The 16,085-nt window shown below is 41.0% G+C and overlaps 1 protein-coding gene across 10 annotated transcripts in view; it reads right to left on the reverse strand.

Moving 5' to 3' along the window:
• Positions 1-1,250: 1,250 nt before the first annotated feature.
• PCNX1 (pecanex 1) overlaps positions 1,251-16,085 on the reverse strand; it is an 86,396-nt gene continuing 71,561 nt past the window's right edge. For all 10 annotated transcript variants that reach the window (XM_048949060.1, XM_048949056.1, XM_048949058.1 and 7 more), the window contains 7 exons: positions 15,484-15,634; positions 14,604-14,834; positions 13,960-14,234; positions 12,089-12,342; positions 10,553-10,989; positions 9,061-9,201; positions 1,251-6,073 (listed from right to left, as the gene is read on the reverse strand). In XM_048949060.1, the coding sequence (XP_048805017.1) occupies positions 5,933-6,073; positions 9,061-9,201; positions 10,553-10,989; positions 12,089-12,342; positions 13,960-14,234; positions 14,604-14,834; positions 15,484-15,634 (1,630 nt within the window). In that variant the 3' untranslated portion in view covers positions 1,251-5,932. The remainder of the gene's footprint in view (positions 6,074-9,060; positions 9,202-10,552; positions 10,990-12,088; positions 12,343-13,959; positions 14,235-14,603; positions 14,835-15,483; positions 15,635-16,085) is intronic.

The raw sequence follows: 16,085 nt of genomic DNA on the forward strand, positions 1-16,085 counted from the left end.
GCTGAGAGCCACGCAGGGCAGGCAGCCTGGCTTTATTTATCTGCTTACATAAATCCATGCACTTTGGCTCCTGTTGGGAAGAAACCTCGGCGTGGGAGCCGGTGCAGCGTGCTGGGCTGTGAGAGGCAGCCCTGCCATCCCTCCAGCTGCCCTCTGGCAGCTGCCCTCAAGCAGGCTGCCCTTGAGCTGCAGAACGGCGGCGGCCAGGCCCAGCAGAGCTCTGAGGGATGTCAGCTGAGCACCCCTTCGCTCCATCCCCGGTGGTAGTAAAGCACCGCGCCCAGTGAAACAGGGGAAGGCGAGGTCCGAGCTCAGAGCACAGCCCGGCTTGCAGCGGGCAGGTAAGATACAGCGGGATATCGGGACTTCGTTCTTAGTTTCCAGGACGGGCGCACCCGAGGAACGCAGGTCTGGCTCGTAAGCTCAGGGCCGTTGCTGGAAAGGGGCCGAGCTGCGACAGCGGAGCGCTCTGTTACCGCTCCATTCGTTGCTGCCCGAACACGGACGCGGCGTTTCCCCATTGCGTTCATCCCCACGTGTCCCTCCCCAGCCCACGGGATCGCCTCCCGTCACGGAGCCGCTCCCCCTCCGGAGGAGGCCCCGGCACTTTGCACACGTGGCGGGGCACGGAGCGCTGCTACGGACCCGGCGGTGACGGGCGAAGAGCACCCGTGCGCGGTGAGGCGAAGACCGAAGCGGCACCGCTGAACAAAGGCGGAGGTCACCGAGCGGCCCCGCGGAACGGCTCAGCGAACGGGACGGCGGCGCGGCCCGAGGCAGAGCCCGCACGGTCCCGGCGCGACGAGGCCGCCCCCTGGCGGCAGCTGTGCCGCACGGCGCTCCGCCCGCCGGTGGGGACGTGGGGAAGCGCGCGCTGAAGAACACCGGGCTTAAAGAGGTTCCGGGGAAGCACGACTAGAAAAGCGCCGAGCGTAAAGACGGGATAACGGCGTGGCAGGATACGAAAAAGAGAGAGAGACGGGAAAGCACAGGGAACGCAGAAGCCGTACCTAAAAAGTTTGTATCATCTTTGTTCAACGGCAGCGAGGGCGCTGGTGGCACTGTGCTCACAGGAAGGCATTAAGAACGGGAGCGGTGCCGCAGAAAAGGAATACCCGAAAACCATGCTCCTCTCAACGCCTACAGCGCCGGAAGAGCACGGGGGAAGAGGCGTCCGCAGCTCAGGGGCCGCCAGGGAACCTCCGAGTCACACCTGGGGCGAACGTAACAGTGCAATAAATGACAACACGTGAAAAAAGTTTTTTATTTCTCAGTGTTTCTCCACTGTCAATACTGTCCTTTTGCTGCACCAGGTTGCAAAAAAACTCTCTGCCTTTTCCATTTTCAACAGCTACAATATTTACAGGCCGTTTCCAGTAACACACGCAGACACATACACACTCACAGACACACAGGTACGTATATCCCTATGCCTGGCAAGGTAGCTGGTTGCTGGTAGAGGCAATATATATTGTCATCGTCCATTACAAGCCCTCCTCCTCCCATGCACCTCTTCTCTCTCTCCATTCAGCCGCTCAAGGCCAAGCTTTTGCAGGGGTACTTCTTACATAAAGATTCCCAGCTACTCAATGCCAGCGTCCAGGGTCGTGGGCTGGGGTTCTCTATTCAAACTGTACACAGCAGAAGTCAAAAACTGCTCCTATTCAGGTGCTTGTGAACTGTGAGTGATGTACGTGCACTCCTGCACTCTTTTGGAGCAGCCATCTTAATCACCTTCTGGGAAATATGTATATCATGCTGGGGTGAACAAGCCACATGCTTCACTTTCCACCAAGGTGTTATGGACCCACATTTTTACTAAGGCACCAGTAATGACCAGTTTAGTTTCTGAAAGCGTCCAGCCTCAGTAAATGTACTGCTTTAGGTTATCAAAGACAAAGCCAGACAACAAAAGAATAGATGCCTATATAATAGGTATAAAATTCCTTAATAAAAATAAGTGCATAAAACCTGTGGTGGTATAACCCCAAATCCAATATAGGTAGAATAATATCTGAATAATATTAACTGTAAGAAATGCAATCTATCCTCCTCCATTTTGTGAATGGAGAGTCCTGTAACTGAGAAAGATCGTCCAAGCAGTGTTCTTCTATCTACACTCCTAGGTTGCGTGGTGCCATGTGTATCAGCAGAGAAAAACTCTGAAGTTGGATCTGACTGTAGGATGTCCCCTTCTCCCCCTCACCCTGTGCTAAACACAAAGCTCCATGGCCGTTTGTCAGACAGCCGAGGGCACAGAGCTGTGCTGTGAGTTTCCATCTCGCTGCTCACCAGTCACCTGGGCTGATCAGAAGAGCTGTTCTACTCCTGTCAGGGTTATGAGGGTGATGTAAGGAAGGGGAGGCGGGGGAAATGAACTACATTGCAGGTGGGAAAACAGGTCAACACTCAGGAACACATCTGGAACCAACCTGAAACAAAAAACAAATCTTGGCCCTTGTTCTCCTGCCAACTCTGAAACAATTTCAGAAATGCTGTATCACAAGAGAGAGCCCCTGAGAATTCATCACAATTATTGTACAGAATAAGTGGCACATCACTGGTGTCACATACCCTTTTTTGTTTCTTTTTAATTCAGACCATTTTCAAGACTTCACAGGCTGGAAAAATGCATAAAGACTTAAAATTAAACATCAGCCTGTTTACTGATGGACACAATTCAATCGGGGGAGCTTTTAAGCACTTCTCAGACATCAAACATTTGTCATGGGAAGCAGTATATATGTATGTATTTATGTATGTATACATAGATATCACCTTCAAAGAAAAGAGAGAAACAAAAAATAGCTTTTGGATAAATGCACATCTAAAAACAGGAATCTTAACTGGAATCTTCTTACGGCAACAGAACATCACACAATGAAAAGTGGCCAGAGTTCACGCACTCATCTATGCGTTCTCATGAAAGCTTTGAAGAAACAATGCTGTTCTATGCTGAACTCAATCTAGACTGACAGGACTACCTGGAAAGTCATCGTCCTTTCTACATCTGTAACAAGGGAAAAATACTACATCAGGATGGAAATCACAGAGAACAGAACAAGAACAAAAAGTTTCCATCCCGTGCACAGATCTGTCCTGCGGGCAGTTAGAACAAATGCTTTGTCACACTCGCAGTGGAGCCAAGATGCAGTCATGTGTCAATCTTCAGAGGTTGGAATGCAGGAAAACTGAAGGAAAAGATACTAGTTTTCCAAAGCCTTATGGAAGAGTAAAATACACAAGAAGTGACTTCTGTTGAGCAGACCTCAACCATGTGGGAGCGCTCTGTCAATGGTTGCACAGCAGGCATTTGCTGAGTATCTCTGAAAGAAGCTATCAGCCTGCAATCCAGCCACATTAAGATCCATCTCCTGCAGGCAAGACACTGAAAGTCTTAAGATTAAAAAAAAAAATGAAATAGAAAGATCCATCAACTCTCTTTATCCCTTAGGAAAAAGCCTTTCTTTCTCCCCCATCTGCTATTTGCTAATTTAATTCCAGTAACATATTCACTAGAATTTTTATGTTAACAAGTCATTAATTCCTTTCACATTTATCAGCAGTAGTGGATGCTGCTGTTACCTTGCATTGAAGACAATGGTATAGATTGTGCAGAGTCAAGGTTAGCTTCCTGAAAGTTGCCTCAATTAATTTAACAGAAAAACACCATAACAAAAAAACCCCACCTGGGTGTATTTCTCTTTTCAGTCATTTGTTTACCTTAAGGCTCTAGTACAGGGAAAAAAAACCACCAAACAACTTTCTAGAACAAAGATCCAACTTCTTCCTAAAGAATCTTGATGAAGCAATATTCCTAGTCATACAGGAAACCCTGCAATCCACCTACGGGGAAAGACAGAATAAAACCCTAACCAAAACATCTTCCATCTAAAATATACAAATTTTCTTCACTCCTGACAGCAAATTTACCAGACTACTGACCAAGGTTCATGTGCTGTACTACACCTCCTGAGACACAGCAGATGAATTTAACTATACTACAGCGTGCACATACGATGAGCTACGTGGAACAGCAAGACCGTGTCAACGGTGGCAGATCCAGAACTGTGCATTTCTACCAACATCAACTGCACGTGCATACAGCCACTAGCAATATGCATCTGCAGAATGCACAGCACTCGGAGCACAATTTGCATAGTGTATGATGTAAGCAAGGCCCCAGTGCAATTCACTGGGGAGTTTTAACAATTGTCTAGCTACCAGGCACACAGAATTGCCCTTTTGTAGCTAGCAAGCATACAGCGACTTGAGTCAGAACACCAAGAATTTTTAAGTAGACATTTCTTGCTTTTTTGTTTTTTCCTCCCTCATCCCATAACTTCACTCTTACACTAGGTACATAACGCACAGGGTTTCTCTGAGAAATAACTGCAACCACCTCTGTGGTACGTCGGAAGCCTCTTCTGATTACACTGTCTAGAAAGAAGCGGAGGTGACTGGGAAGAAGATGGCTGCTCCCAAAAGCTAGGACTGTGTGCAGATACTGCACAGAATCCTACATAATTACAGAAACAGGAAACAATTGCAACAGGTACATTTTTTTTTCTCATGGATTAAGAGGAGTCATAGGAACCGCAAGTCAAAACCAAACCAGTTTCCCTCTCACACTCCCACGGTAGTTCTGAGTTACTTGTTTCCCTGAATACACACATTTAAAAAAATACAATAAAACCTAGGATATGTAACACATGAATAATTCAACTTCACAGTTATAAATACTCAAATTACACTTACATAGAATGTATAATCACAGAAAATAAAATTCAAGTCATAGAAAAGAATGAAGACTGAAGGGAAAGAAAAGGCAAGGTGGCAGAAGAAGTGATACAAGTTTAGGGCTGTGCCTTCTATAAAAGCCTTTTAAAAGTGTTGTTTTTTTTTTTTAATTTATTTTTTATTTTAATTTTTTTTAATTGGATAGAGTTAAAAAAAACCCCTTCAAGTATCTCCCCTACAGAACTCAACTATCTGCCAGAGAAGAGCCAATGAAACAACATAGTCAGTTCTGGGCATAAAGAAGCAAGGTAGCTTAAGCTAGCTAAGGGAGGACAGATGAAAGATAGTGTACTCGAGTCCACTTTTAAAGCTGGATGTGTTGTATGGATTTGAGGTACCACTGCCACAATAGATTCTGATGTAGTACAGGGATACTCAGGTACATGTCTAGGTATTTCTTATTTTACCATTTATTGTGAAGAGGATGCAGCAAATGCACTTGTACGAAATACAGAACATAGAACCAAACCCATGGCACAGCCCTTACCATCAACATGTATATGGAGAGGGAGGGGATTAATCCCAAAGGCAATTTAAATAATGGTATTTTATATACTTATATTTATATATATAAATAAATGTTCTCAGCAATCTCAGGGTTGTTTTTAGTGCATTGCTGTAAAAAATTAGTGCAGTTCTCATTAATGTTTTAGCTCATAAGGAATAAGAATCTATACATCTGTTCAGTCTCTTCTTGCCACTCCTGAAACCTTCACACTGTGTTTCACCAAACTGAATGTTTGTAGTCAATGTCTTTAAAATAAGGTGGATGAATTCCACACACTCGGTGACAAGACATGGCAATTTTTGGCAAAAACAATTAGAAAAATATGAGGTGCTCTGATCTTAGAACTGAAACGTTTGTTGATTTAAAGCATTACACAATGCATAAACAAAATTTATAAACAAAAAGATATGTCTCAACAAATCTATCCTTCATGCAAATGTTTCTTCAGCAGCTAACAACTTAAAAATTTCTTACATTTGTTTATTTGGGGAAAAGGACTTAGACAAATCTGTGTTTCAAGTCCTCTCCTACAACTGGACCAAAGTTTTACGTCCTGGAGCTGCTGCTTCTGGACCCTTCTCTTTCCTGAATCGTTGGAGAAGGGGAAGTTTAAGTCTCAGAGATTTACACTTCAGCCCCAAGTTCAAGGACTCCAGTTTCAACAACAGCAACGTATTTATCTTCAATTTGAACCAGCAGGATGGTCTTATCTATGTGGGACCGACTACTTGGATCTCTGCTGCAAGGCACCCAGCGGTGAATCACCTGGAAAAAAATAAAATAAAATAAAAAAAAAAATCAAGAAAACATGAGCTTCATAGGAACAGCTGTCATTTCAAAGTTGTAGCTGATAATTCAGGACCCTTGCAAGGCAAAGGGAGTAATAACACAAGGGCTACACTGACTTAGCTGCTCATTTTTCAGTGTCCACATGCCTTCTGATTAGCTATTTGTCTCAGTCTTGCTGAGATCTGCAGCTTACCAGAGGGCACTCAGCACTGGATTTGGATTTTAACACAACTTGAGCCAAATCAGAGCTGAATAGACCATGCAAAGTAAATAACAATTGGAAAAAATCGTACACATACAGATTAAGAACATTCTGAAATCATAATTTTGAAGCCGCAATACTTCTAAAGTATCCCAGCATTTTGCAGCACACAACAACAGCACAGAATGAAGTTTATTGGGAGTTAGGCATAAAACCTGTAAAACTATCTTAGAGATGATATAAAATAAGTTAAATTTTTTTACAAAGAGAAATGCTGTTGTACTGAGCAAGAGTAGGAATATAGCACCCTTAGATGCAAAGCACTTCCCAGTCAAGTCCAAATACTACAACCTTGCTGTCCAACATGAAACCAGTGTCTTTGATGTAGTAAAAGGCGGCCTATTACTCCAAAGGCCTGAATATCAATTTTTTGGTTGTTTTGTGCATGTCAGTGTTGGGGGAAAAAAAAAAAAAGAAAACAAAAGCAAAAGCTCTCTAGCACATACAAACATAATTCAGAATACACCTTAACCTTAAACTCCTGGAAAAAAAGGAGCTCCAATCTGAAGAAGATGGCTAGATTTCATTTCCTTGAAGAATCCCTACAATGTTTTTGTGTAGTGGATATACTAGCACAGCTTAGCAAAGTAAAAAGCAAAGTTTGGAAAAGTGCTTTTTCAACATAACTGAGAAATTTTTACTAACTGAGAATTGACAGTACTCACAAACTAGATGCTTCTCCTTTACAATCACCCTTAGATGAGTGTTAACTAAGGGTCTTAGAGCTGTGAGGATCAACACAACCTACCCTACTCCTCACAACACATTTAGATACTTTTACAGTTCAAGAAACCAGATACTGAATACCTATTTTTATTACAACTCAAAACCTGTCATAATTAAATTCCTGAATCCTATATCCCTATGCAAAACAAAAAACAAAACAAAAGACAAAAAACAAAAACAACCCATAACAACAAAAACACGAGGGATAAATGTGGCTGTTGCTTCTTATCCATTTTCTCTTTGTTCTTGTCTTAAACCAACCTGTCCTGCTTCCTCTTTTGCTTTCTTTTGCTTTTGACTACTGCTTCTTTTCCCTTTTTATGCAGTAGTGAAGTCTATATGCCTCTAAGAATGTGGCCATAATTGTTACACAGGTACCAGAGTACGTATTTTTCTGATGCTGAATTTCATACAGGGATGCTGATAGAACAATGGCAGGTAGAGTGCTTGATGAGCAGCACCCTAACAGGTAGGAATCAGTTCTGTGTGTTTGGAGAAGGTGCAGGATTAAAAAGGGAAGACTGTCCTAAGAAGTAATGGATTTACTGATGATGTATGCTTATAACAAGTGGCAGAAACTATGTCATTCAAGTTAAATCCATTCCTCACAATCAGACATAAGAAGAAAGGGAGAAAGCACCAGATCATCCAAGGTTAAAAAATGTTCTTCTAAAACCCTGCCAGTATACTGCACCAATAATAGACAAGAAACATTCACTGACTCTCAATCTTTGTTAACAGCCACTGTACATCAGCATGGCGCAGCTTGCAAGACAAACTGCAGAACCACAGAAGTAAAAAACTGTCCAGTATTGAACAAAAGGACTCATGACTCCAGAATACATTTCAGTTTGTCCTTTTAGGTTCATCATCTTTATGACATTATTTATCTGCAGTAGCTCATAAGGAAATCTCAAAAAGCATACTGTCTAATCCCAGCTAAATTATGAATATTTACAACAGCATTCTCCTACACACTACATACAAGTTAGTTCTACAAATTAGCCCTTAGGGTGGTCAACTGTGATAGTTATTTGTGGAAGGAACTTGTTTTCAGGGCCCTTCCTTCACATACACATAACAATATACTCCAAATCTACCTTAACGTAATGGTCCTGTATCCACAATTTGAATGACATCTCCAGCTGAAATAAGCAGACTATCAAAAGATGATTCTTATTAAGTGTCAGAACAGACACATTTAAAGTGAAAATACAGTGGCATCAGTAAACCAATGCAGGTACAAAGTCAGCAGCTCTTACCTTGTACTATTTACCACTGGAAGAATACTCACTGCATAATTTTTAGACGAGAAGATCTATAAACAGTATGCCTTGGGTAAAAAACTAGAAGAATCTACAATAGGAGATGTTTTCCAACTAATCAGTGAATTTTTATTTTCATATGCAGATATAACATCCCTAGGGAAAAGTGAGACTGAGTTTCAAGTCATATGCTTTTGCAAGTTTTAGTTGTAGCCTATTTCCTTCATAAAGGAAACATCAATTAAGTACTTATTACAAAACAAAGACACAAAGATAATTTGGCTCAATTTTCAGAGTAATTTAAAAGCCAAATACTCTTAACCATTCAATTAAAGACTGGTTTGCAAACTGACCTTCAGTATTTTCTAAGGGATTGACAGTTTAAGGAAAGGAAAACGAAGGCTGGATGAGTAAGCAGAATGCCTGAGGTAACAGTTCATGACAAGAGCTGGAAGAAGGCAAGGAAGGAGAAGTGGCTGACAACATTTGAATCGTCTTGTATCTTTTCAGTACAGTAGCAGAAATATACTTCTGCTCCAAATTAGGATTCTAGAACTGCTCTTCCAACAACACTGACTTAGAAGACAGCTGCTGATCCGACTTACTAGTAGCATGTCATTAGCCTCGACACCCAGACAGGCTGCCTCGTCAAGACACTTTTTTTCTTTTAAATTAATTAGCTTGTCAACTTCTAAACAAAAAAAACTTACATGGCCTTCCATGCCTTCCTGAGGACTCCAGTCTTTCCAGCTGTTTCTTCCAGCTTTTAGCCGTATCACCTCATCTGGCCACTGCAGCTCTTTCCTTTTTGACACGTTGATCCCTTCCAGTACTTGACTGGGATCCATTAACTATAAGTAGGAATTGAGTTTTGACTGTTAGTTCAGCCAAAATTTAAAAAGACAGGGATTAATTGTAGCCTTTTGCATACTTCCACAGTACTGACTTGACCACACAGAAATCGATATCTGATTTCAATGCTGCAAGCCCAAGCTCCAAAAATACTTGAGCAGCAGAAATGATGGAAATCGGGCTGTAGTTTCAGACACAGCTGACAATCTACTGGTTCATTGCTGCCTGCCTCCCTTCCCCAACACTTCATTCAGTTACTCTGGTCCACAGAAGAGTCCGAGCCAGCTCAAAGTACAAAATAGCAGCACGTGGTCCAGTAGCAGGGAAGAGTTGAGTGACAACAGACTTTTAGGACTGGCTCATCACTTCTAGAGAATTAAACCTTAAGAAACATGGGCTTAGAGAAATCACTAGTGGCTGAAAAGCTATCTTCCTACTAGCATGGTTTGTTGAGACTCCTGAAAACTTCTTCCAACTTAAGGACAGAGAGAACTGCATAACATCCAGTATCCCATGGCATACAGCAACCTCGTCTGTGCCTTCCTCACAAAAAGGAAGGAATGTTTCATAGAAGTGCCCTTGACTGTAAACAAAAGCTACTAAGCAGAAACCTGCAAAATTAGTTAACTTTGTCTACGTTAACTAACTTAGTTAACTATTACTAAAGATGCAACTTATTCTTAAAAGGAGGTGATGTCAGCAGTGAAGCCAAGTTTGTTACGATCTGACCTATTAAATACTTTTTGGTCTTTCCCAGTAAAATACTGCCAAGAACATGTATGTGCAGCTACTGAAAGCTACAAGAGCAAGAATATTTCTGGACTTTTCACAGAACTCCCAAGGTGCCAATAATTAACTTAGTCAACGAAATACTGTTTGCTATTCAGTAAGCCACCCTTACAGCAATAACCAAAGAACACATACACATATAAAATGAAAGCAACAGAATTTTTAACATCTATTTTAGAGGACAATCTACTTGGTAGAAAAGAACACCAGTTGCTTTCAGTCCTGCAGGTGAAGCTCTTTAGCTTTATGCATCGTCATGAATAAAACCAGACTAAGCATGGAGAAAAACTGAGTTCAGCTGACATTCTCAAGCCTGTACTACAGGAAAATAAAGGAAGTAATATAAACAGAGATGTCTAAACGTGCAGCAAGAGTGCTTGTCCAGAAAAGCATTTCCTCATATTAGTCTTCCACTTGTAACTGCACAACTATTGTATACAGAGGCATATCAAGTGCTGTGTGTATACTTAAAAGTCATGATTTCAGCAACACACAAGATAACACTAACAAAAGCACACGACTAAGGAAGTTTAAGTTAACTTTTTCTTCTGGACTATTCACCTGAATTCTGTAAATAACGTCATCCTTTTTGGCTTGCATTTGATTTGCAGGGCTTGCATTACCAGCTGACTGAGTTTCAGCTGCATTACTCCCTCCTTCTGTCCCTAGAAAGCCCACAAGGGCATGCTGTTTGCAGGCTGGGATGCTTTGGCTGGAGCTGCTGGAAGAGGGCAGACCATGCTGCATGCTGACTCCAGACTGGCCAGTAGGTTCCATTTGGTTCACCATCGACAGGCGGGACTGGATGGATGACGGGAGGTTACGAAGGGATATCTGACTGGTGGAAGAGCGCCGACAGGGCACAAAGCCTGTTGTGGATGTGCGAAGAGATGAATGACGACTGCCGTAGCAATAGGATGAATGGCTAGCTACTGAGGCACGGGCAGGGGAATGTCTGACAAGGCTCGACTGCACAGAGTGAGAGCTGTGACTGGTGCCTAAAAATAAAAGATACAGAGTCAGGAGTTGGATAAAGCCTCCCACACACGTTAGGTTTATGATATACAGTCGTTTTAGCAATTAAATACAAAATTAATGGGTCTGATCAACAGCATCTAAAACAATGGAATTGTAGGATTAGGTATCTTGCACTTAATGTAGCAGAGCATTTGAGTGTGTTTCACTCATTTTATCATGGAATCTCATTTTCTGTTCTATTCCCAATCCCTGTGAGATAAATCACTTGAAAAATGCTTCAGCCTTGCTCTCACCACGTTAGCAGTTTGTTTCTTAATATTAACGCTTAAGTTCCCAATACTGAAGACAGTACAGGAGATAGAGATGTCAGTGTTTCAAAAACGCAAACATTCTTTCTTAATATGCTTCAATGGATGTTCAAAGACTCAGACTGGATCAGAAAACAGAGCATATTTTTTAAGCATTAAGAAAATTTTAATGTAAAAAAATAGCAGTTTATGAATATTAAGTGTCATTCCTAAATGAAGAACTTGTATAAACCTCTTCAGAGCTGCAGAGGTACTCATGCTACCTTTAAGTTTTCTTTAAAAAAACCCAGCGTGAACAGCTACTTGCACATTTATATTCTTTGATCAAAGGAAGTATTTATAAAGCTTTTTGTTGTTGTTGTTATTTTACTGCTTATTGCCTCACTAGATTCAGATCAGCATTCTGTTGGGATTTAGCTAAAATACAATTGAGATAGATGATCCACTCCAGTATACACATAAGAAAAATATAAATACATTAAAAACCAGCAAGCTTAACATTAACAATCAACAAGGCAGAAGACATAAGATGAATCAATCTGTAGAGATTTGCTGCAAAGTCATGTAGCCTGTTTTGCAAAAATAACTAAACTTTAACAGGATAAGTCTCTGTTTGGAAACTTTCCATTGGACAGAACAGCACTGCCGTGTGAGAGGAACCCAAGCAGGTGTTAATAAAATAATTAAGGTTTGTACATCTATCTGTTCTGTCCTTCCTATTAGCCTAGGCCAGATCCAAAGAGCGGAGAGACCGGTTCTGGCTACAGGACTGTACTTGCGAAAAATTGTTATAGCTGTATTTTAACATTACCCAGAGTGGATGGATGAGTTGGTGGATGAGCTGCAGGAAGAGCAGTGGGATGAGCCCCGGGATGAGGTGCCACAGGAGGGTGCTGTACTGCTCCAGGTCCCTGCCCTGTAGGTGCATTCACTCCTCCTTGCGACACGCTGCTCTGCGACTCATTGATAGTGGCATTGTTACTTGTGCAAGAAGCCCCACCTCCAGCATCAGAATCTTCAATATTTCCACCACTGTTACAGCCAGCTCCACAACCTTTCCTTAGTCTGAAAACACAATGCAATTAACATTACGTCACATCATCTGAGCATAAGGAATCTAAGAAACACCACACTCAGCACAGTCTGTAAAGTCAGTTTTGTGGATTTTTTAAATTAGATTTTTTAGACAATGCTATTTTCTCAGAACAGGCTTTGTGAGTATGAATGTCATTTTCTAGGAGATCGTAATTTTCTTCAGGAGAGCCATTCAAATAACAGCCGTGATAAACTGAGAGTTGAGATAAAACAGCCCTTGGAAGAGAGAAGGAAAAAAGTGACCTCTGAATCAATAGTTCTAAATACAAAATGCTAGAAGAATATCTTGTTATTTTACGACAGTTTAGTTAATTTATGCTTCTTATCATACTAGTCATACACACTCTCATACAGCAAAAACTTATTTAGATGAGGAGTAATTTTTTTTTTTTTTTAATTTGGTTTCTTGTTACTTTCAGTGACATAATTATAATTTTCAAATATGTGTTGCAATTATTTGAATCAAATACTTCTGCAAATTTTGAACATTCAGATGGCAACTGACATTTTCCAGCATATATAATCATACAAGATTTTCACCATATTGTTTGCACTGGTAAACCTCAGACAGACACATAACACAGCATGTTCCTTCTTCCTTTCAATTCCTACTGTCCATTTTTTTTTCTTTTGGTCCCACTGAAAATACACCAATAAATCTTTTTTTTTTTTTCCTTTGCCCCTGGGATCCAGAACAGCTTGGATACAAATACTGTTGTGTATTGTATGTTCACCTGTTGCTCTACCCACATGTCAGACAAGCAGATGGTGACAGAAGACATATGCCACAGACTACAGTAAATGTAGCACACGCTGAATATGTTCTGTTTAGATGTGCTGTAGATGCCTATGTGTACACATGACCATAGAAAAGCAAGAGGATTATTCCAATATGGGACCAGCTCCTGAAACTGGTAAGAACATGTTTCTGAATGCCATGCAAATTGCCATGGTTGCTTTTACAGCGACAGTCATAAGGAGACAGAAGTAAAAGTTCTAATGGTCTACAAAACACAGCACAGCAATACTTTGTACCAGGTTACCTGAAGGTTATGTGCAGGGTGGATTACACTAACGTCACTAGCTGCATATTCTAGCTCTGACATCCTTGATAAACATATATATATTATACATTAAAACTTTGAGCAATAACTAAAGTTTTGAGTTGCTGTGCACGAGCACACCAACATTACACCTGCACACTGCACGTTTATCCTAGTGAAGACAGCAAAAGTAATGAAAGTAATGATAACAAAAAAAGTAACAGAGTAGTTGGATTGTATTTTGTTATCAGACCAGAAATAAGAACTGCAATTGTAATTCTTGCACACAAACTTTATTCTCTAAATTTTTTCTAAGCTGTCACTCAGTTTGTGCTTTAATGTTTACAAGCCTTCAAAGCTAACTCTGTGCCAGGGCACTTGCCATATTCTAAGATGTGCTTGAAATAAAAGTTTACTTATTTATTTGCATGTAACTGAATGCTAGAAAATTACACCCTGGTTAGCATGTATGTTAGCCTGAGACTAGTTAATGACATATAAGAGCACAAACATACACTTGTGAGAACTCATTTTCTCAGCTCACCTGTGCCATGTAGACACTATGAAGTTTCTGATATTTCCTAAGCTGATAGCTCCTCCAAGAATCTCCTTAAGCTGTTCATGACTATCAGAATAGGATGTAGTCAAAGGTGAGACATAGATTGGGTAACCAATTGGCTGGTCACAGGAGGAGTTGATCATGTTCCTCAGAGCTTGTTTTGCATTTTGGATACTTCCTCTTTCTGGATTGCGATTACGCAGGAAGACAAGCTCCTGTTGTTGTCCTGCCCACAGGCCACGCACACACTCCTTATTCACCTGCAAAAGATAAATGACAGAAGCCGAGTAAAAACGCTGTATCAGCAAGCAAAACATGACTAAACTGCTTTCCATATGTAGACTTTTACACACATATGTGTAATTGTGCTACAGAACCACAACCATTCATATTCACGAAAGGGCTGACCTGATGGACACAGCCTGCAACAGTAAGAATAAAGAGAGCGTAAGAACTGAATGAGAAATAAAACATTTGAAGTCAGGAACTGATATCCTGATGAAACACTTCTACTACAGAAGAAGCTGCCCCAGCAGTGACAGGCTAGCGACACCAAAATAATTATCTGAGTTAAAAGTATGTAGTGGTATATCTTAATTATACCGTTGTGGAATATACACAAAACTTACCTTAATGACCCTGAAACTGAGATAGCGCTTATTCAGCATAATAATTTTGTATTCGTTGGTACCATCATCCATCACGTGACGCAGAGCAAGGAGGGAGGGAGAATTGGAAAGAACAGCACTCCGCCAGGCAGGGTCCCCTTCATGTGCTATAACTAGATTTTCCTCATGGGTTGTTATGGCTTCATAGAGAACAGAAGGATCATCGTATTCATCTGGAGAAGTGAAGTGATCCTGTTTCCAAGAACAATTGGTAAATTATGACTGATACTTCAGATGTAACTATGTATAAAAAGCAAGCAACTTGCACCTCAGGGAAGATTTGCTTCCTTTAACTGGAAAAGAAATCATTCAAAGGACGAGCCTATTATTTATTCAGTTGAATTTTACACTAGACTTGTAGAATCACAGAACAGTTTGGCTTGGAAGGGACCTTTAAGCCCACCTAGTTCCAATCCTCCTGTCATAGGCAAGGACACATTCCACTAGACCAAGTAGCTCGAAGTCCCATCTGGCTTGGCCATGAACATCTAAGGATGAAAGACGTGACAGGATATTCACTCATTTTCAGTTGTCTGCCTCTACCACACACCTCCTCCCCTTTATTTTCCTCCTCTCTTTCTGAAGCTATGTATTCTAATTTTGACCTCCCTAACTTTCTTGGAAACTTGAATCTCAGCAGTAAGGTTTGACAATGACACTGGCTGCCCTTACATACACTCATTACCTATCTGCACATCTTCTTTTAGACATCTCTTTAAGGGAAGAAAAATAATAGTCCTCCAAAGCAAACAATAAGAGCTGAGTGCCTCTCTCCCAGCACTTAACATTTAAAAGAAAGAACGTGCAGAAATAAAAGTCAGCTTTCCATCAAATTCCTCACCTGATGTAGTTTAAGTGACATTCGTATTCCAGGAACCACTACTTTCCTCAGCAATTCCATGTCAGCAAAGATCCATTCATCCCTAATTGAAGAGATACGGAAGTCGCCCTTAAAAAGGGCATGCAAGCCATACAAGAAGGATTCCAGATTACTGTTGAGGAAAAAAAAAAAGTTTGTCCATACAATTAATAAGGTAAGGAGATACTAAGATGTACATGAAGGCATACCACTCTTCCCTATAAATAAGAGAGAAGACGGCACGGAAAATACAAGTGAGCATTTGTGTAAGTAAAGTCTTGACACAAGGTGTCTACATGCACTAAAGTTAGTTACATGCACTAAAGTGAAGATGAATAAACTATATAGGCAAGTGACTATTTACATGGACTGGAGTAAACAGGAACTCTACCGAACACCTGATTTTATTCTGAAGATTATTAAAAGAAAAGGCTTGAGTACAACACCTCAGTGGACCAATCAAGAATAAGATGTAGCCTCAGTTGTGGATGTTTTAGCACTAAATCAAGTCTTGATAGATAACTCATACTTAGTGACATCATTTACTTTTACTAAGCTAATGGGAGTCTAGTGAAAAATCAAAC

Source organism: Lagopus muta, chromosome 6, assembly GCF_023343835.1.
Source record: "Lagopus muta isolate bLagMut1 chromosome 6, bLagMut1 primary, whole genome shotgun sequence".
Lineage (NCBI taxonomy): Eukaryota > Metazoa > Chordata > Aves > Galliformes > Phasianidae > Lagopus > Lagopus muta.